Source organism: Zonotrichia leucophrys, chromosome 1A (genome assembly GCF_028769735.1).
Source record: "Zonotrichia leucophrys gambelii isolate GWCS_2022_RI chromosome 1A, RI_Zleu_2.0, whole genome shotgun sequence".
In the NCBI taxonomy this organism is placed as follows: domain Eukaryota; kingdom Metazoa; phylum Chordata; class Aves; order Passeriformes; family Passerellidae; genus Zonotrichia; species Zonotrichia leucophrys.
The window spans coordinates 3416622-3433532 of NC_088170.1; the positions used below are offsets into that span (position 1 = coordinate 3416622).

Consider the following 16911-nt stretch of genomic DNA (forward strand, 5'->3'; position numbering starts at 1 on the left):
TCACTGACTCAAATCAGCTCCTTTCCTCTTCCTGAGGAATGAATTTTGATTGCAGGGCTGTAGGAAATATTTAGACATTATTTAAAAAAATAAAAGCTACATCAAGTGTTGTGGTTCTGACCTTAAGGGATTGCTGTTCTGAGGGAGGATGAGTATCCTGGAACATGCTCATCCTTCTCAGTAAAAGATGTAATGTCCAGGGTTTTTTCCATTCTTTTTGCTACATTCTGCACTTAAATTAGTTTTTTTACTCAAGAACAATCTGTGCATCTTTGCATCTTTCTGTTCTATGCAGAAGAAGTCACAGCTCTTGTTGTGATGATCAGCAACATGTGGGACCTGGTTCTGGTGCTGCTTTTGAGGAGTTGTGCTGTGACAATGCTTTAACAAATCTTTACTTCAGCATCTTTGCAGGAGCAACAAAAGCCTGAAATTTGTGCTTTATGTCAGGCAAGGAGAACTGTATAAAATGAAGAATCTGGTTTAAAAAGAAAAGGAGTAGCTAGAAGAAAAAAATTTTCAAGTAGAATGGAAATTGTTTTAAAACCTCATGCTGGAAGCTTCTGGAAATGCCTGCCATCTGTCAAAGATCTTTAGATAGACTGGGACTGGGTTGTTATGGCTGAGGAACAATGTTTAGGAAGTTATTAGAAGCAAAAACACATCCTCCTCCTTTCTTCATTTGGAGGGACAGTTGGATGTAAAAGCAGAATAAGGGCAGCCAAAAGCAGTTTGAGAACAGATGGCAAGATGCAATAGAAACTACTACAACTCTTTAAAGCACATTTGGGCTTCTTATTTCTGGAGCCTGCAAAGCCAATGGGTGATCAGTAGATAAATTCTCCAAGAAGTTCTATCAGTGAATTTTTATGGTATGGGGGTTTTAGAATATTTTTTTAATGATGGTGTTTGGTCAAAGGTTGAATTTTATGATCTCAGAGGTTTTTCAAAGAAATATTTTATTATAACAATAAAGTGGTAGATGAAATTCACTATTGATAGGTGTAATAGTCATGGACTGGCAAGGAAAAAAATCTCATATATAAAACAAATCAGAGCAAAATGTTGATTTAAGAGAGATTCCTGAGATACAGACATCTGTGTTCAGTGTGTTCAACCAAGCAAATGATAAAAGGCATCAGGGAAAAATAGACAACAGAACATTAACAATATGCCATTATGTTACCTGGCCTGATATTTTTGGCAGTGTAGCATAATTGAAGAAGGTCCAGGGTGGACAAGAATGCTTGAAGGAATTACTTCAGCTTGGAAAAGACCAGATTCAGGATGGATGAGCACTTACACTTGTTGCAGGCCAAGCACTGGGCTTAGGAGGACCATGGCCATTCTTATGTGAAGTATTTATTGTCTTAACAGGTAAATGCTTCTTAAAATGTACTGTTTGTTTGATTCTTACAGGCCAAGTTGAAGTTCCATATCCAGAATCCCAGTGCAGCTGATCTGGTCCATTTTCTCTTTACCCCACTACATATGGTAAGGTTTTACAGTTTTCTAAGTGTTTCCCTTCAGAACTCTTGTATTTATATGCACTGTAAACTTTTCAATGATAACAAGATTGAAATGTTGTGTCCTTGGGCAATAAGTAAGGAGAAATATTTGTATCTCAGGATGATGTTTTCTTTAGAAAATAATTTATATAATTTTCCCTTCTATTAAATGTATTTATTTAAATCATCTTTAGCCTCATGTTACACTTTGCCATTATAATCTTTAATTAACAATAAAAATAGAGGTTCTCTACTTAATGCAAGAGGAGAGTTGGACCCATATTTAATGGAAGTATGTGAGGCTTTGATAAGTAAAGCAAAGATAACATAAGCAAAGACCCAGAGTGGGTCTGAACAAAAAATGGTTGGTGACCAGAACAACAGCTCTCCAGCAATAAATACTTTATTTAATTTATGTGACATCAAGACACACTGTTAGATTCTCAGAGGGGTTTTTACTTCTGGGGGCTGTTTTTATGAGTAATGACAGTTTCCTAGCACCACTGTAGGTAACATAAATTCACAGTCACCTCCTTACTGACAACGTGTGTGTTCCTGGCATGATTTTATTCCTTGGATTTAGGTGGTGCAGACAACAGGAGGGCCAGAGCTTGCCAGCACAGTACTCAGCCCCCTGCTGACAAAAGACACCATAGACTTCCTGAGGTACACGGTCACCAGTGAGGAGGGACAGCTGTGGATGTCCCTGGGGGATTCATGGACCAAAGCCAGGTGAGAAAAAATCCTCAGGTTTTAGAGAATCTTCAGTTTTTTTAGAATTTTCTCTAAATTTTTTAGATTTTTTTTTTTCTAATTTTTTAGATTTTTCTCTAAAAGTTTATCGACATGGTCTTAACCAGGTTACCCAGCCCCAATAAATTCTATATTACGTTGTTAGGATTTGGACTCTTGAAATCTGATCTTTGAGGGTTTTGGAAAGGAACTCTTTATCTTTGCTGGGATTTGGGATCTCAAGGAGAGACAAAATGCAGAGAGAATTATACTTTTTTTTTTTTTTGGTCAGTGGTATCCAGAACCTCTTGACATAACCTTCTGGAGTATCTTTTTCTGAACTGTCCCTTGCATGTTTCCAGTTATTTTCACCGTTATTTTTCCAGCCCATCTATCTGGACTTCATTAAAAAACAATTTGGAGATGCAACAAATAGTGAGAAAATATTAAATAATAGCTAAGAATGTCTGTTTTCAATTTCCAATAATTATTAAAAGGTAAAAATTTGAAATGTCTTTAGTTCTTGAAATGCATCATAATGCTATAAAAATAATAACAAAAATGTTTATTGACTGAACTGTGCCACATGTGCATACCTTATGCATTGCACTTAATGGATTCACTGTTATGATTTATCTTAACTGAAAGTTAACTTCTTTATTTAAAGAAATAAAACTTAACTTCTTATTTGTTGGGTTCAAAGTAATTCTGTAGTTTGAAATTTGGTGAATTGAACATGCAAAAGAAGAATCTTAAATTAACAAAGTTCATTTTGACTCTGTAATCTGTGGTACATAAGTACATTTGATGATGATGAAGTATGCAATTACTTGGGCTGGAAATGTTTTTTGTGTCTTTTCATCCTTGCTCTTGAATTTCAAATTGGAACACAAATATCTACCAGATGGATTTTGTTTTTATTAATTATTTTATTAATTATTTGGTTGATTGAAAGCTGTAGAGTGTAAGGAATGCTGCATGGGAGGAGTGGAAATGGGCTCATAGCGTTGGAGCCCCATGCAGGGTAAATGGATCACTGGGAAAATAATGGGTTCCTTGTCTTGGGAACTACTCCATTTGTTTAGTCCATCCTGAAAAAAGGGAAATGGAAAGAGAAATGGTAGCCTTTGGTAGTGAAGAATGAAGCACTTAAAATGTAGCTGGCTGATTTGTGTAGATTAAAATTGATGGTCAGATTGATCTCAGCATCCAGAGGTACCCTGGGGTGGGATGTAGCAGGAGAGGGGAATGATAAAATCAGGGATTACTGACCAGCCCTAACAGGCTGGGAATTGCTGACTGCTCATGTGACTGGCACATTTGTCCCTTGATTTTGGGCAGTGTCAGCAGCGAGCCTGTTAAAAGATTGCAATGTACATTCCTGTTCTGCTTTACTCTGAAAGACACAGCAATTTGTATTGTGGGACAGTGTTAACTTTATATTGTGGGACAGAGTGTAATGTGTGGAGCAAAGGCAGAGCAGGAAAGCATTAATTTATGTGTTTACACTACAACAGAGAATGCTAGTGGAACTCTGAAAAGTAGTACAGTATTTTATAAAGATCAATCTGGACCATAAAACAGCCGATGTGATGATAGTTCTTTTGTCCTGGAGCACATGGGGTTTATGTGTGTAAATCTATTGTTTGTTTTTTTTGGTTTTGATGTAGCTAGGGCCCCTAGGCTTTCATGTTCCATACCTGCTTTCAGATTTTCTTGTAAAGCTGGCTGCTTCTCTGCAGTCTTCTGTTGGTTCTTTCACACAAATGGAGCATTGCAATATTTCCCCCCACGTCTCACTATTAAAACAAGTCCTAGATTTGTTTTGATTGATTCTTCTAATACCCATATTTGCTATAAGGCAGAAGTTTTTTGTGTTTTAGCACTGATGTGTCCTTACAGAAGCAGCAAACTCTTTCTGCAAGGCACTGCAGGGAGGATAGCTGAGGTAAATAAATGTGCTCTGTTCTAGCATGATTCTCCCTCTACTGCAATCCCAGCCTCTCCTCTATGCTAATGAAAATTATGAAGCATTTCAATTTCTATACATTGAACCTCATTAAATCAGCATTTATGTGGTCCTTGACACAGATTTGTGATTTGCCTTTCCCACAGAACTGAATGGCCAAAAGACCATTTCATCCCCCCGTACGTGCCCCGTTTCAGGAATGGTTGGGAGCCTCCTTTGCTGAACTTCATGGGAGCTCCAAAGGAGCAGGATCTCAACCATTTGGCTGAGTCCGTGGCAAACGTGGCAGAGCAACAGAGGAAGCAAGAGATGAAAAGACTGTCCAGTGAGGTGAGTTACTGCAGAAATGTGTATCACATCACATATGTGCTTGTGATAAAGTATGATTATTTTGCCTAATTAAAATCCATAATGATAGTAATTATTACTCACTTTTTGCATTTTTTCATGGACTATAGCCATATTCAGTGAGGGTGTGACATGAATGAGCTCTTGCAATAGAGTGATGATTTTATTTTCCTCCATCCCTTACACACACTTACTGTTGGCTGGCCTAGAGCTTTGTGGCTTGTGTTGTACCTCCAGAACAGAAGCTCAGAGCAGTTTTTCTGTGCTGGGTATTTTAAAGCAGCTCAGCCATTGTTTATAAGTTGTGTTGCTGTGGTGACAGCTGAGAGATGACACAGCCCTTGCTCCAGAGATCTGTTTTTCTCCAGAGCATCCACTACAATATTAATGCAGTGGCACGACTCGGGGTAGAAATTCCTTTTCTCTCATCCTTTTGATCTCCACGTTTACCAACTTGAAACACAGAAGTTATTAACTTTTTATGGCAGAACTGTGAGCACCTGAGGATGGGGGTGTGGTATTTGCTGGGTCCCCAGGACAAAGGAGGAAATGAATGAATCTGACTCCATGTTCTTAGAAGGCTAATATATGATATGATATATATGATATGATATTATTCTATTCTATTCTATTCTATTCTATTCTATTCTATTCTATTCTATTCTATTCTATTCTATTATGCTATACTAAACTATACTAAAGAATAGATAAAGGATACAGACAGAAGCTTAACAAGAATGATAATGAAAAACTTGTGACTCCTTCCAGAGTCCCGACACAGCCTGACCATGATTGGCAATTAAGTTAAAACAATTAACATGAAACAAATGAAACAATGACCAGTTGGGAAAGAATGTCCAAACCACATTCCAAAGCAGCAAAACACAGGAGAAGCAAATGAGATAATTATTGTTTTCATTTTTCTCGCAGCTTCTCAGCTTCCCAGGAGAAAATCTTGGGCAAAGAGGATTTTTCAGAAAATGTGATGGTGACACGGGGGAATGCTGGTGGGGCTGGATGGAGCTCAGGGGAGGATGGCACTAATCCATCCTCTTTTTGTTCCCTTTGTGTCTTGCAGCCTCCCGGCGTTCCCGACTACCCCCCGGCGGATGGGTATGCATTCAGTAACACGATGTACAAGAGAGGGCCTCTGCTGGACCCGGGGGCAGCTGTGGCTGCCTTTAAGCAAACTGTTAGCCGACATGTAGATAGGTAACCCTGCCCCGTGGTGCTGTGGAAAACTGTCCCCACTTCTTGGCTCTTGGGGTGGCGGGGTCTGTGACTGCCTCTGGTCGTGGCGTTGTGTCTGCTGGGGAAGGGATTCTGTTTAGCAATGCTTTTCTTTACCTAAAATGTAAAGAAACTGTACTCTTCTGTATGATTTCTTTTGTACTCTTTTTGTATGATTTCTATGAGGTATCCTGGTTATCTGTGATGTTGAATTGCTGCTTTTGTCAAAAATGATACAGTGGAGTTCCAACCCAAATTGCAAGCACAGAATCCTCCCACTTCGGTTCAAATTTTAGTTCTGATTTGTTTCATGTTTAAATACATTCTTTGCTCTTTTCAGAATTACAAAGAATGACAAGTCTGCTCTGAGATTCACCTGTCCTTGGTTTGACTGATTGTTTGATTTTCTTAGCTGCTCACTTAGTGTTCCATCATCTCCCGCTTTTTGTTTTCTGGGCTGGTGTATAAATACCCACTTTCAGAACAATGACACCTTGTCTCTTCCATCCTCTTTCAAATCTTACAGAAAATACTCAGAAATGTTTGCATAGCAAACAGTGTCTTTTTGCACATCCTCTTTCACCCCCTTCATTTTATCCTAAAACAGAATAACTTGACAAGATGATATGCAATGATCCTTGGCCTTGCCTCTGGGGAGAATTTATACCAGCACAAACTGTGGAGGCACATCAGTAAAGAAGCATTGGAATTGCTCTCCTGTACCAAACCATATTCCATATATACTATATGAAAAATATTTTGTTTTATGAGCCATGGAAGATGTTTAAGCTAAATTTTGGGGATCAACTTGCTGCTTAAATCATCCTCAATGTATATATATAAAAAACTCTTTTGATGAAAACACTTTCAGAATCCCTAGTTTTGAGCCATGTGCTAAAAGATCCTTTTTTTAATCTGCATGTAAGCCAATTCCCATGTGGTGTGCAGTGTGCGGTGTTGTGCAGGTTGAAGACAGAATCAATTCCTCTGAATTTCTCTGAACTTTGGATTTATTCTTCATGGCAACAGCAGCAGAGTAGTCATCTCTTAATTGTTTTCTCAAACTTGATTGCCTTTTGCAATCTTGTCTCAGGACCATTTATTTTGAAATCTAGATGATCTGCACTCTAAATTCTTTTCTCTTACCTGTAATGGGGTAAGACCCGCTTTGTCCTTCCAGAGTAACAATATCCCATGCAAAAGTTTTTGCTTCCACTCCAGTTTTAGAGAAAGTCTTACTGCATTGAGCTGTTGATGATATCAGGGTGTCTGGAACAGAAAGAGTTATCCAAGCCTCCTTTGTGGCAGTAAAGAGAAATGGGGGTGAAGAGCTGAGGCCTGAAATTATGGTATATCTGCTAGGCAGTGAGAAACAAAGAGGAGGATGATGGAGGGAAGTGATCAGAATATTTGTGCCCTGAGTAAACTGGCTCATTAGGCTGGGCTTGAAGAATTTAGTTCTCTTCAGAAGCATTCACCCATTATCTGGCCCATGTCCTGGGCATGTTGCTGAGTCCAGTACAACTAAAATGTGGTCATTTTTAAAAATTCTTCCTGAGTTACATTTTTGAAGTAATCAGGATAGTTAGGTGTGGACAAAATATGAAGACACTAATAGAATAGAATATTGTAGAATATTGTAATGATTTTGTAAAGGCTGCCTGTAAGTAAAAGTACTGCCAGATCTGCATTAGTCACATCTCTGAAAAAGAAAATCAAAATTATATTAATTTTAGGGGAGTAGCAGGAAAAATTGGTATTACACATTGTTCTGCCTCATAAAAGCTATTCTGCAGGCTGAGGGTCATCTCCTGCTTTTCACTCTCTCCTAAATACTGTGAGTGTTTTCTCTTTCTTTCAAAATAATCTTTCAATCTAAATATGATTTTCCTTGGTTCTGCTCTTCAAGTCAAGTGAGACAGTTCTCCACAGCCATGCAGTAGCCAGGTAGCTGCTGGATTGCTCAGGCACTCCTGGAACCCAGAGTTACACAGCAGCAGCAGCAGCAAACAACACCCATGCTCACATCCCCGGGCTGTGACCTTGTACCCAGCATTTCAAGCCATGCATTGCTTCATGTTTTAATTAGCTGTTTGGATTTATTTATTTATTTATTTATTTGTCTATTCATGTGGGGTTTTTTTTTTGTTTGTTTCATTTCTTTACTGTGCAGTATGGCTTTATGTTGTTGGTGTAATTTGCAGCAAGTGTATAAAGTTACTGGACTGTGCAAGTGTACAAAGTGTGCAAATGTATAAAGTTACTGGGGGGGTTTCTGGACCTGTTTGGAGTGGGCTGGGGACTTCTCAATTGAAAAAGTTTTATGTCAAAGAAAGCAGTAGCTCCATAACCAAAGGCACTCTGGATAGGTTTTCCTCATGGAAAGACAGATACAGAGCTTACTGTGTTGTGCCTTGTTCTACAATGAATCCTGTGTGTAAGAAGTTATTTCTCATTCTTAATTGATAAAGTAACTTGAAGTTGCTAGACTTGATGGCATCTTATGGTCAATCAAGAAAACTGATCTACAATAGGTGAACATTTTTTAGAGTTTAACTCCATTAGTATTGATGGCAACAATTTATTTATCTATTATATATTTGAAACAATCTGTGATGAACACTAGAAAGACAATTTCATACAAAGCCCAAGCTATCAATTATAACCTACGTATAGTCATCTGTTTATATAGCAAATGGCTGTTTAACCTTCTGTAGGAAAACAAACTAAATATAGAGTACATGTTTATTTTGAAACAATAGCACCTGCTAATCTAGGTTGTTATCATACATCTTGCAAGCAGTGAGCTAATAAAGATTAGCAGTTCTTGAGGTCTGTGTATTTCAGCCACCTCTTTATTTTGTTTATTTGTACTTTTTTTTTTGGCACTTAAATCAGTGTATTATGAATAGGTAGCAGCAGCATCACATTATGGCTGAGAGGTTTTTGTTTTAAAAAAATGTTTTGCAGGTTATTTAAAGAGGGCATTTTGTGGTTTTAGTTGCTTGACTGTCTCACTGAACAATAGCCTGATCTTTGCTTTGCAGAAACTATGAAGCACACAATAAAGCACAGAGCAAGAAATATGCCAAATGCAAGTACGAATTCGTGGCAAGAAACAACAGTGAGCTTTCTGTCATGAAAGAAGAGATTGTGGAGGTAATTTTGTTTGCAAAGACAACACACAAATTTCTGGTGCTACTCAAGGCTGAGGGTGCCTTTCCTGTGGACAGTGTGGCTTTCCTTAATGTTTGCTTCAATGTGTTTGACCTGTCTGCCTCAGTATGGAAAGTTGTTAATTTGTTTTGCATCAATTTTGCTGACTTAGGAAGGGGTGCTGTCGAGATCCGTGCTCGAAATACATTTGTGTGTTCCTTCCACCTTCTCCAGTGTTGCTTTTAAATATTAAGTGGTGTTTAAATCACTATCTGTGTACACACAGAGTATAGTGAAGGACTGTTCTTTCCAAGAGGATGTGGCACCAGAAAAGTGAGATACATTTGGCAGGGAAGGAGCAACAAAGAGAGAAAATGCTGAGTGTGAGAGCTTGGGGCAGGCATCGAGACTTCTGACTGCTCCAGGCCATCCTGCTCCCATTCCCGTTTACTAAGAAATGTTGTGTCTCCAAATTTGTGCTCCCCCAGAGCTGCCTTTACTTGGATTATTAGTAATTATTTATTCCTTTTGTCAACAGCATGTGGGTTGTGGAGATGGCAGCATCTCTGTGCAAGTATTTGGGTTTTGTTCCAGCACATTCCTGAGTTATACAAAGAACTCCATTGCACACTTATATATTCTTTCTTGAGAGCCCCCTTTTGAAAAGTAGAACCATGTAGAGTTAATGATGGTGGGAATCAGGGAAGGTACAGGGGTTTCTCAGGGACACATCTATGCAAGATCTGTTGGCAGACACAGAACCTGGCAAAGCCGTGGTTTTGTTTTGAAATGATTCACAGCCTAAGCACAGGCAGGGGGAAAGTCAGAAAAGACATGTAATTAATTTACCAAATTATTTCAGATCCTGGATGACAGAAAACAGTGGTGGAAGGTTCAGAACAAAAGTGGCAGCACAGGCTTTGTGCCAAACAACATTTTGGACCCTCTGAGGAACACAGAAGGCGGCCAGGGATGGCCGGAGCCTGCCTACACCCGCACCATCCAGGTACTGTCCATGCTGGGGCAAAACCTCCAATGGAAGTGTCACTGTGTGCACAAAACATTTACATTTATTGGAGGGGCTGAAGGTGATGTGGGGAGTCCTTGCTTCTTTTTTGCCAGGGTTGGGATTAAATGTGTGAGACAGAATTTCTAGTTTGGACTCAGATGTTTATCAGTTCTTATCCATGTCACAATCTCACAAACCCTGAATTCTGCAGCACTTCACTCTAACAAACTAAAAATGGAACCCTGTCTCTCTACAAGGCCTTTTAGGGATAAACTGTCCAATTAAAAAATGACACCTAAATTATTTTCACTTTTAACCCAATAACCAACCACCCCTTACTGCAATGTAGACTTTTTTGTCCAATTGCACAAAACCACCCAAACCCATGAAGAAGAAGGAAAATAGGAAGGTGAAGAAGAAGGAGCAGCCTCCACCCTAGAATCTCCATCTTGCTTTATATATATTGCTGCATTCTAAACCCTTAAACTCTTAAGTTTTCCATCCTGTGATATTACACACTTCTATTCCAAGTACACACCCATAATCCCAGTGTTATGCATCAATTTTGGAAGCTTCTCCATGGCCTCAGGTCAAATGCAGTGCTCTCCTGGGAGTCACTGTCTGTCAGCACAGAAAGTCTGAAATTCTCAGCATCCAGGGTTCCAACAGCGATGTGTGTATTTCACAGAGAATACAGTTGATAAAAATACAGAAAAAATGTTTTAACTCAGTTATTTTTGTTTTACCTGCTTGTTTGCTTAGAGGTGGTAACTTCAGTCCTAGTGGATGTGTGTGCATTTATTTTAATTGCAAATATCCCTTGTGAATTGATAGCTGTTGATGCCAAAGAAGGAGTTTGAATTATTTAAGGTAGGGTCATCTTTGTTTTTCCTAGAAGAGTGAGCTCCAGCTTTTCCTTTTATTTTCTGTCTTTGTGTTTCTCTATCCCAGTCTTGAATTTATTTAATTATTGTAATTTCGGAGTCATAAAAAGGAGGTATATTTGCTTTTGAATTCACAAAGCAGGTATTTTTCAATTACTATGTCTGTGCATCAATAGCACTCTATTATCCTGACCTCATTTTAATTTTCTTTCTTTCATGTAGTGGTGTGGAACTAATACTGTTGTTGTTGTTATTTCTTTTATATGTTGAACAGAATTAGAGAGAATTACTTAAAAAAATTCTTACATCAGCACAATTATCCACCCAAGTAAGGATATATAGGATAAAGTTGTAATATGTATTTTTAGACAAAAATTTAAGGGGGTTAGAGGCTGCTAAAAGAAGTTGTTCTATTTTCCAAGACCTCTTTCTTTCCTCTTTTTCTTTTCTAATGATCTTGAAAGTTTAGGCAAACAAGTTTAAATTAAGCAGGAATTCCAGGCCTGCCTCTAAACCAGAATTTTAAACCAAACTTCTGTTGAATCTTGAAGTTTAATAATTTAATCTAATCTTAATTGTTGTGTCTGCACCTTCCAGCTGATGACTGAAAACCAAGAAATGCCACAATGTTTTGCAAAATAATGTAGTAGACCTACCTTGACCTTGGTGGGCTTGAATCAGACCATTTCTGAGCTTCCCATCCCAAATTGTTTGCCTGTAACATCTTGGCTCATTCTGCATTTTTTGTGGATTTGCCTATCTGTGAAGTGAAGCATGCATCCAGAGTGCTTTTCAAATCCTGATTTAAAGATCTGGCTTGGTTTTTTTTTTCCTTTCTTCCAGTGCATGTTATTTTGTGTGTTTGGAATTTGCCACCAAGTCCTGAGCAGGCTGAGTAAAGTTTTGAGTAGAGATTCTCACATTATTCTTCTGTAATGCACTGCAGGGTTTGAAGTTCTCTGTTTGAAATAGTGACAAGACATGGCATAAAATAAAATAACCATTTCCATAAAGCATTCTCCATGGGCCTATGAAAATTAGGGAATCAGGGAATAGGGTTTAAGATAAGTTTGTTACTTTGCCCTCTGGCAGGTTATTCTACAGCTTGATCGTATTCAAATGTGAGCTTGAAATACTGTGAAATTATTTATGAATATAATGAATTGCACAGGATAAATGAAGTCTTTACCAAGAGATGTCAGTAATGCTGTTTAAACTTGGTGGTGATTATTATAATTTTAGCACTCCTGAGCACTCTCATTTGTCTGTTTTCCTGTGATGGACACATGGTTCACTTGGGAAGTGTTTGCATAACTCCATTTATTTTCACAACAGCACTATGAGGCATTGCTGCTGTTTTCAGGGAGAACTGATTTAATAATTAAATAAACCAATGGCTTGCCCAAAGTCAGACAGGAGAACTTGTGGGTAGGGCAGGAAATCAGAGTGGTTCCTATCAGCACTTTTGCCAGACCCTGCACAGCAGCAGTGCCTGGTGCTGTGCAGCTTTTGCTGCTCTCCCAGCTCATATTCAGCTTTTAAAAAGTCACTTTCACAGTGGCCTGGCTGCTGTGGCCAGCTGCAGATAAGTGTCATGAGCAAGGGCAGTGTCTGCCTTTACAGACTAATAACCTTCAGTGCACTACTCTCCAAAGGGTGTTCGTAGATTGTTAGGAGGAATTAAGGATTCCATTAAAAAAGAGGATTTTTTCACTTGATTGTGCTGCAGACACCCCTTCTCTGAGAAATGGATGCCTCATTATCACAATTATTCTCAGAGCTGTAAAGGGTTTTTTTTGTTCTCACTCTGTCCCCCTGCCTAGTGACATCTAAGGCCGCACATCACTTTAAATCCTGATTTTTCACTCAATTGCTTTCAGGATCCAGGTCCCAAAAAGTCACTTGAGAGCACTGAGGTGATACTTTCAGGACATTGCCAGCAATACCCCAGTTATTTAATTATCTTTGTGAGTCAGAGGCTGTAACAGTGCTTGTTTTCTGGTCAGTTGAATTAGTTCCAGGAAAAAGTATTTTTGCTTTGGTACTCTTGTACTTTTAGGAGAGCATTTTGCTGAATTCTTCTATTTTCTGCTATTGTTAGAAATAGAATTCTTCTATTTTCTTCTATTGTTAATTATTGTTTATCAGAGTTTTCTGGGATGTTGCTCATTTTAATCTGTTTATTTTATTGTGAGCCATCACTGGTATTTCACTATCCAATTATATATGAAGATAAAGGGTTTTCCAAGCACTCTGATTTCTTATTTTGTAAAAGTATTGCTGGTGAACCTATGAAATAATTCATCATAATATTTCCTATTTTCTCTGTGTTTTATTAACTTTGTTTTAACGCTCTTGAAAATGAAGTTTGAAGAACATAATTAGGATAGAATTGTGTATCTTGGTGGGTGTGTTAATTAATCTCCTGACACCCTTTTGGAGGTGAGACAGTTATATTATCAGTGATGTGTACAAAATCCTTAGGCAGAGAGTAAATGTTTAATAAGGTGCAGTTTTTCTTTTTTCTTTTTTTTTTATTTTTTTAGAACTGGGGACAGATCCTAGCTAATAACAATTTGAATAAGTAAATTCTGTCTAAATTTCCTGTCAATTCACTAAAATCACAAATGTGGTATACCCTGCAAAGAACAGCTTAGAGATTTTAATGGCATTTTAGTAGGCAGCTGTTTGCATAGTAGCTGAACCCACCGCAGTAAACTCTGGCAAAAGACCCTGTTTGAAATTTCCTCTCGCAGTCTTGGGTGGCTCACTGGCCCTTTTGGCTGAAGATGAGGGGTTGGTTCTCTCTTGTCCCTTCAGTGGAGCCCCAGGACAGGATCCAAACCTCAGAGCTGTTGACAAAGCTGAGGCTGAATGCTCTGCAACCCTCCTGGTGTCACTGTGCAAACAGGAATGTGGCACTGAAACCTTCAGAAAGAGAGCAAAATGAAAGCTCTGTGTCTGTGTTAACTTAATGAGAACATTTCCCAATGGTTTTGTTGTTTCCAATGCCTCTTTGTCTGTTTTTCCCATAATTTTCCCTTTTTTTAATGCCAAAATATATTTGAAAATATATTGTTCCCACTCTTTTTCACTGACCAAGAATTAGGGTTAGAACCATTAGCATTTTTACTCAAACTTATTATTTTTCTTCCATTAAAAATAGATTGAATCATACCGAATCTTGCTTTTTCACCAGATGCAGCCTGTAGCGTGTTGAAAACAGCTTCGGGACTTAATGTTTTTCCTGTAAAAACAAAGATTGTTCTGGCAAGAAATAAGAAAACAAAATTTAGTCCCAATAAGCTTTCATGATATATCCAGATTCTTAATGAGTGTGTGTGTACCATCACCATTCCAAGTAGTTTAAGTTCGTTCCAATTTACGTGAATTGAGGTGATCAGAGGGATGAAACACCTTCCTGTGAGGAAGGGCTGAGAGAGTTGGGATCATTCAGCTCAACTTTCCAAAGGCCTGGCAGTACCTAAAGGGGGCAGAGCTGGAGAGGGAACTTTTACGTGGAGTAACAGAACAGGGGATAATGGCTTTAATTTTAATGAGGAAAGGTTTAGATTGGATATTGGGAAGAAATTCTTTACTGTGAGGGTGGTGAGGCCCTGGCACAGGGTGCCCAGAGAAGCTGTGGATGCCCCATCCCTGGAATTATTTGATGAATGTTTGAGCAATCTGGGATAGTGGAAGTTGTTCCTGTCCATGGCAGGGCGTTGGAATTAGATGGAGCCATCAGGTCCCTCCCAACCCAAACCCTTCTGTGAGCAGCACCTTCATCTCATTTGCTGAGCTAGACAACATTTCTTGAGCTAAAAAAATGAAGCACTTTTCTAATACCTGCTGTGACATAACTCTTATTTTTCTCCAGTTACAAGTGTTCTTTACATTCACCTGACAATCTTTAATCCTTTGGCACTTTTTTCCTTGGCTTTTGTTTTCTATTAAGCCCGTTTCTGTCTGGGTAGGGGCTCTGAAAAGAGCTGATTGCTTATATGGTGTCACATGTGTGTGTTTCGTAGCCAGCACTCTGTTCCCTATTCAAAATAAGAATATTAGAATATTCTTATTCTTACATGTTAGAACTATTAGTTTCCTAGTGATTAAGAAGAGGTAATTACTAAGACTGATGTTCCTTTAGTTTAAATTGCTAATGTGTATGAAATTTCAGGAGTGATGTGTGAGACAGTTACTTTTTACCTTTCTAACAATACTATTTGATGTGATTTACTCCATTTTCCTCACAGCAATTACTGGGAGAGCTTTCAGAGGTAACTGAATTACTCTTCTGATATTGAATCTCAAAATTTCCCCTCTTGGACTATGTAGTCACCAAATTCCATAGTGCATGCTTCTTTTTATAGCAGTGAATAGAAGTGATGGGATGAATGTGTGGATGTCCTCAAAAGATCTGGAGTTAAAAAAAGAAGTGTTAAAAAAGGAAGCATTAAATGGGATTCAAATGTATAATTGGTTTTTGGGCACTGTTTAGCAAAATGCAAACTGTATTTTAATGTGGTTGCATTTGTAAATTTAGAGTTTGAGTGACGCTTCCAGATTAATTTTTGTTTTCACTGCAGCAAGTTGTTTTGATGAGGCTGGTGATTGCAGTACAACATGTTTTTGCAGCTCCTCCAGTAGCACTCATTGAAAGTTACATGGAGGTTTTAGCTCTCTCTTTTTCTGGGTTATGATTGTGGCAGTATGCAGTGGATGTCTTGGCTTGTAAAAAATCCTCTCTATAATGAAAATTTTACTTTTTCTTTGTGTTTTTTTTAAGAAGGCCAAAACACGCATGAAAATGTACATTTTGGAGATAACAGTCTAGTAATTGGAATCTGTCAACAAGATAAAAGGATATGAATATCATTGGAACCTTTTAGTAGCTGTGAAATTTATAAATTCTTTGATAAGGTTTTTGAGTCTATCACAGTACATCTATATATAATAAATTATGGTGTATTTGCTGTACACCTACTGGGGCACTCTCTCTCCACCAAAGGGCAAATTTCATAAATTGTTCACTTTTATATTATGCATTTCACTTTCCTTGTCATTTGACAATTAAAGAAGCATTCATTTTCTTAACATTGAAGCAGTAAAATACAGAAAAGTCAATCATTATTTTTTTAAAATCTCCCCACATTGCACAAATCAGTTAAGAGGGAGGCCTTTGAACAACTAAGTGCTGAGTTATAAACAAATAAACAAACAAAAGACTTTAACCAGAGATGTTTTGCAGGGATATATGTTTGATTTATTAGCTGACTATTATGATTTAAGTGAAAAATCATCGGAGGGAAGTAAGGCTCCTTTCTTAGGCTTAATTGATTGGCCAGAGAAGCCGATGGGATAAATTTTCTGCTGGTGTCAATCAGTATTGCTGAAATGATTTACACTCACTGATAAATCCTTGTCCATCAGCTGGACTTCTCTGAGCTGGGGATTCCTGTGCAAGGGCACTTGCTGACATTTAAGGAAAGTTTGATTGTTGTCAGGGCAGTGATCTGCTGCTCAAATTCTAACTTATGGCTTCTACAAATATTTCCCTGCTTGATCTGCTGTAAAACCCTCTGCCTCCAAGGGAATAGGGAAAGGTATTTCAGGAAGGAGCAATGAATCTGGAGAATGCATTCATCTCTCTTCATACCAAAGTAAGCAGATTCTCATGACTACGAGATGAGGCATCTCTATTGAGCAAACAAACTTGAATATTGAACCTTCAAGCTGTGTTAGTCCAAAATTGTAGAGAGGGAACAGTGTTAAACAGTGAGATATGGAGTTTGAACTGCCTGAGAGAAAGGGGTAGCATAGGTGGCTTATGGATTTGTCTGTGTTTTATTGGTCTGGGAAAAATACAAGTGTTCTTATGTAACTGGTCCCCTTCTAAAGGCAAAGAAGAAATAACTTCCCAAAATTGTTCTTGAGACACCTGCTAGTTAGTTATTAGCAACAAGATAGCGTACATCTTGTTAGAACGTGCATGAAGTGAGAAAGAAATAACAGCCCAACAAATCCAAGAATTGTGCAGTCTGGGGCTTGTTTTTAAATCAGATTATTGCCTTG

The 16911-nt window shown here is 38.3% G+C and overlaps 1 protein-coding gene across 5 annotated transcripts in view; it reads left to right on the forward strand.

The window, feature by feature from the left end:
• Positions 1-16911, forward strand: part of EPS8 (EGFR pathway substrate 8, signaling adaptor) — a 126965-nt gene that overhangs the window by 99396 nt on the left and 10658 nt on the right. For 4 of the 5 annotated variants that reach the window (XM_064735267.1, XM_064735285.1, XM_064735276.1 and 1 more), the window contains exons 13-18: positions 1420-1494; positions 2092-2240; positions 4356-4539; positions 5636-5769; positions 8835-8946; positions 9806-9949. In XM_064735267.1, coding sequence (XP_064591337.1) covers positions 1420-1494; positions 2092-2240; positions 4356-4539; positions 5636-5769; positions 8835-8946; positions 9806-9949 — 798 coding nt within the window. The remainder of the gene's footprint in view (positions 1-1419; positions 1495-2091; positions 2241-4355; positions 4540-5635; positions 5770-8834; positions 8947-9805; positions 9950-16911) is intronic. The other variant, XM_064735295.1, reaches the window with a different exon arrangement.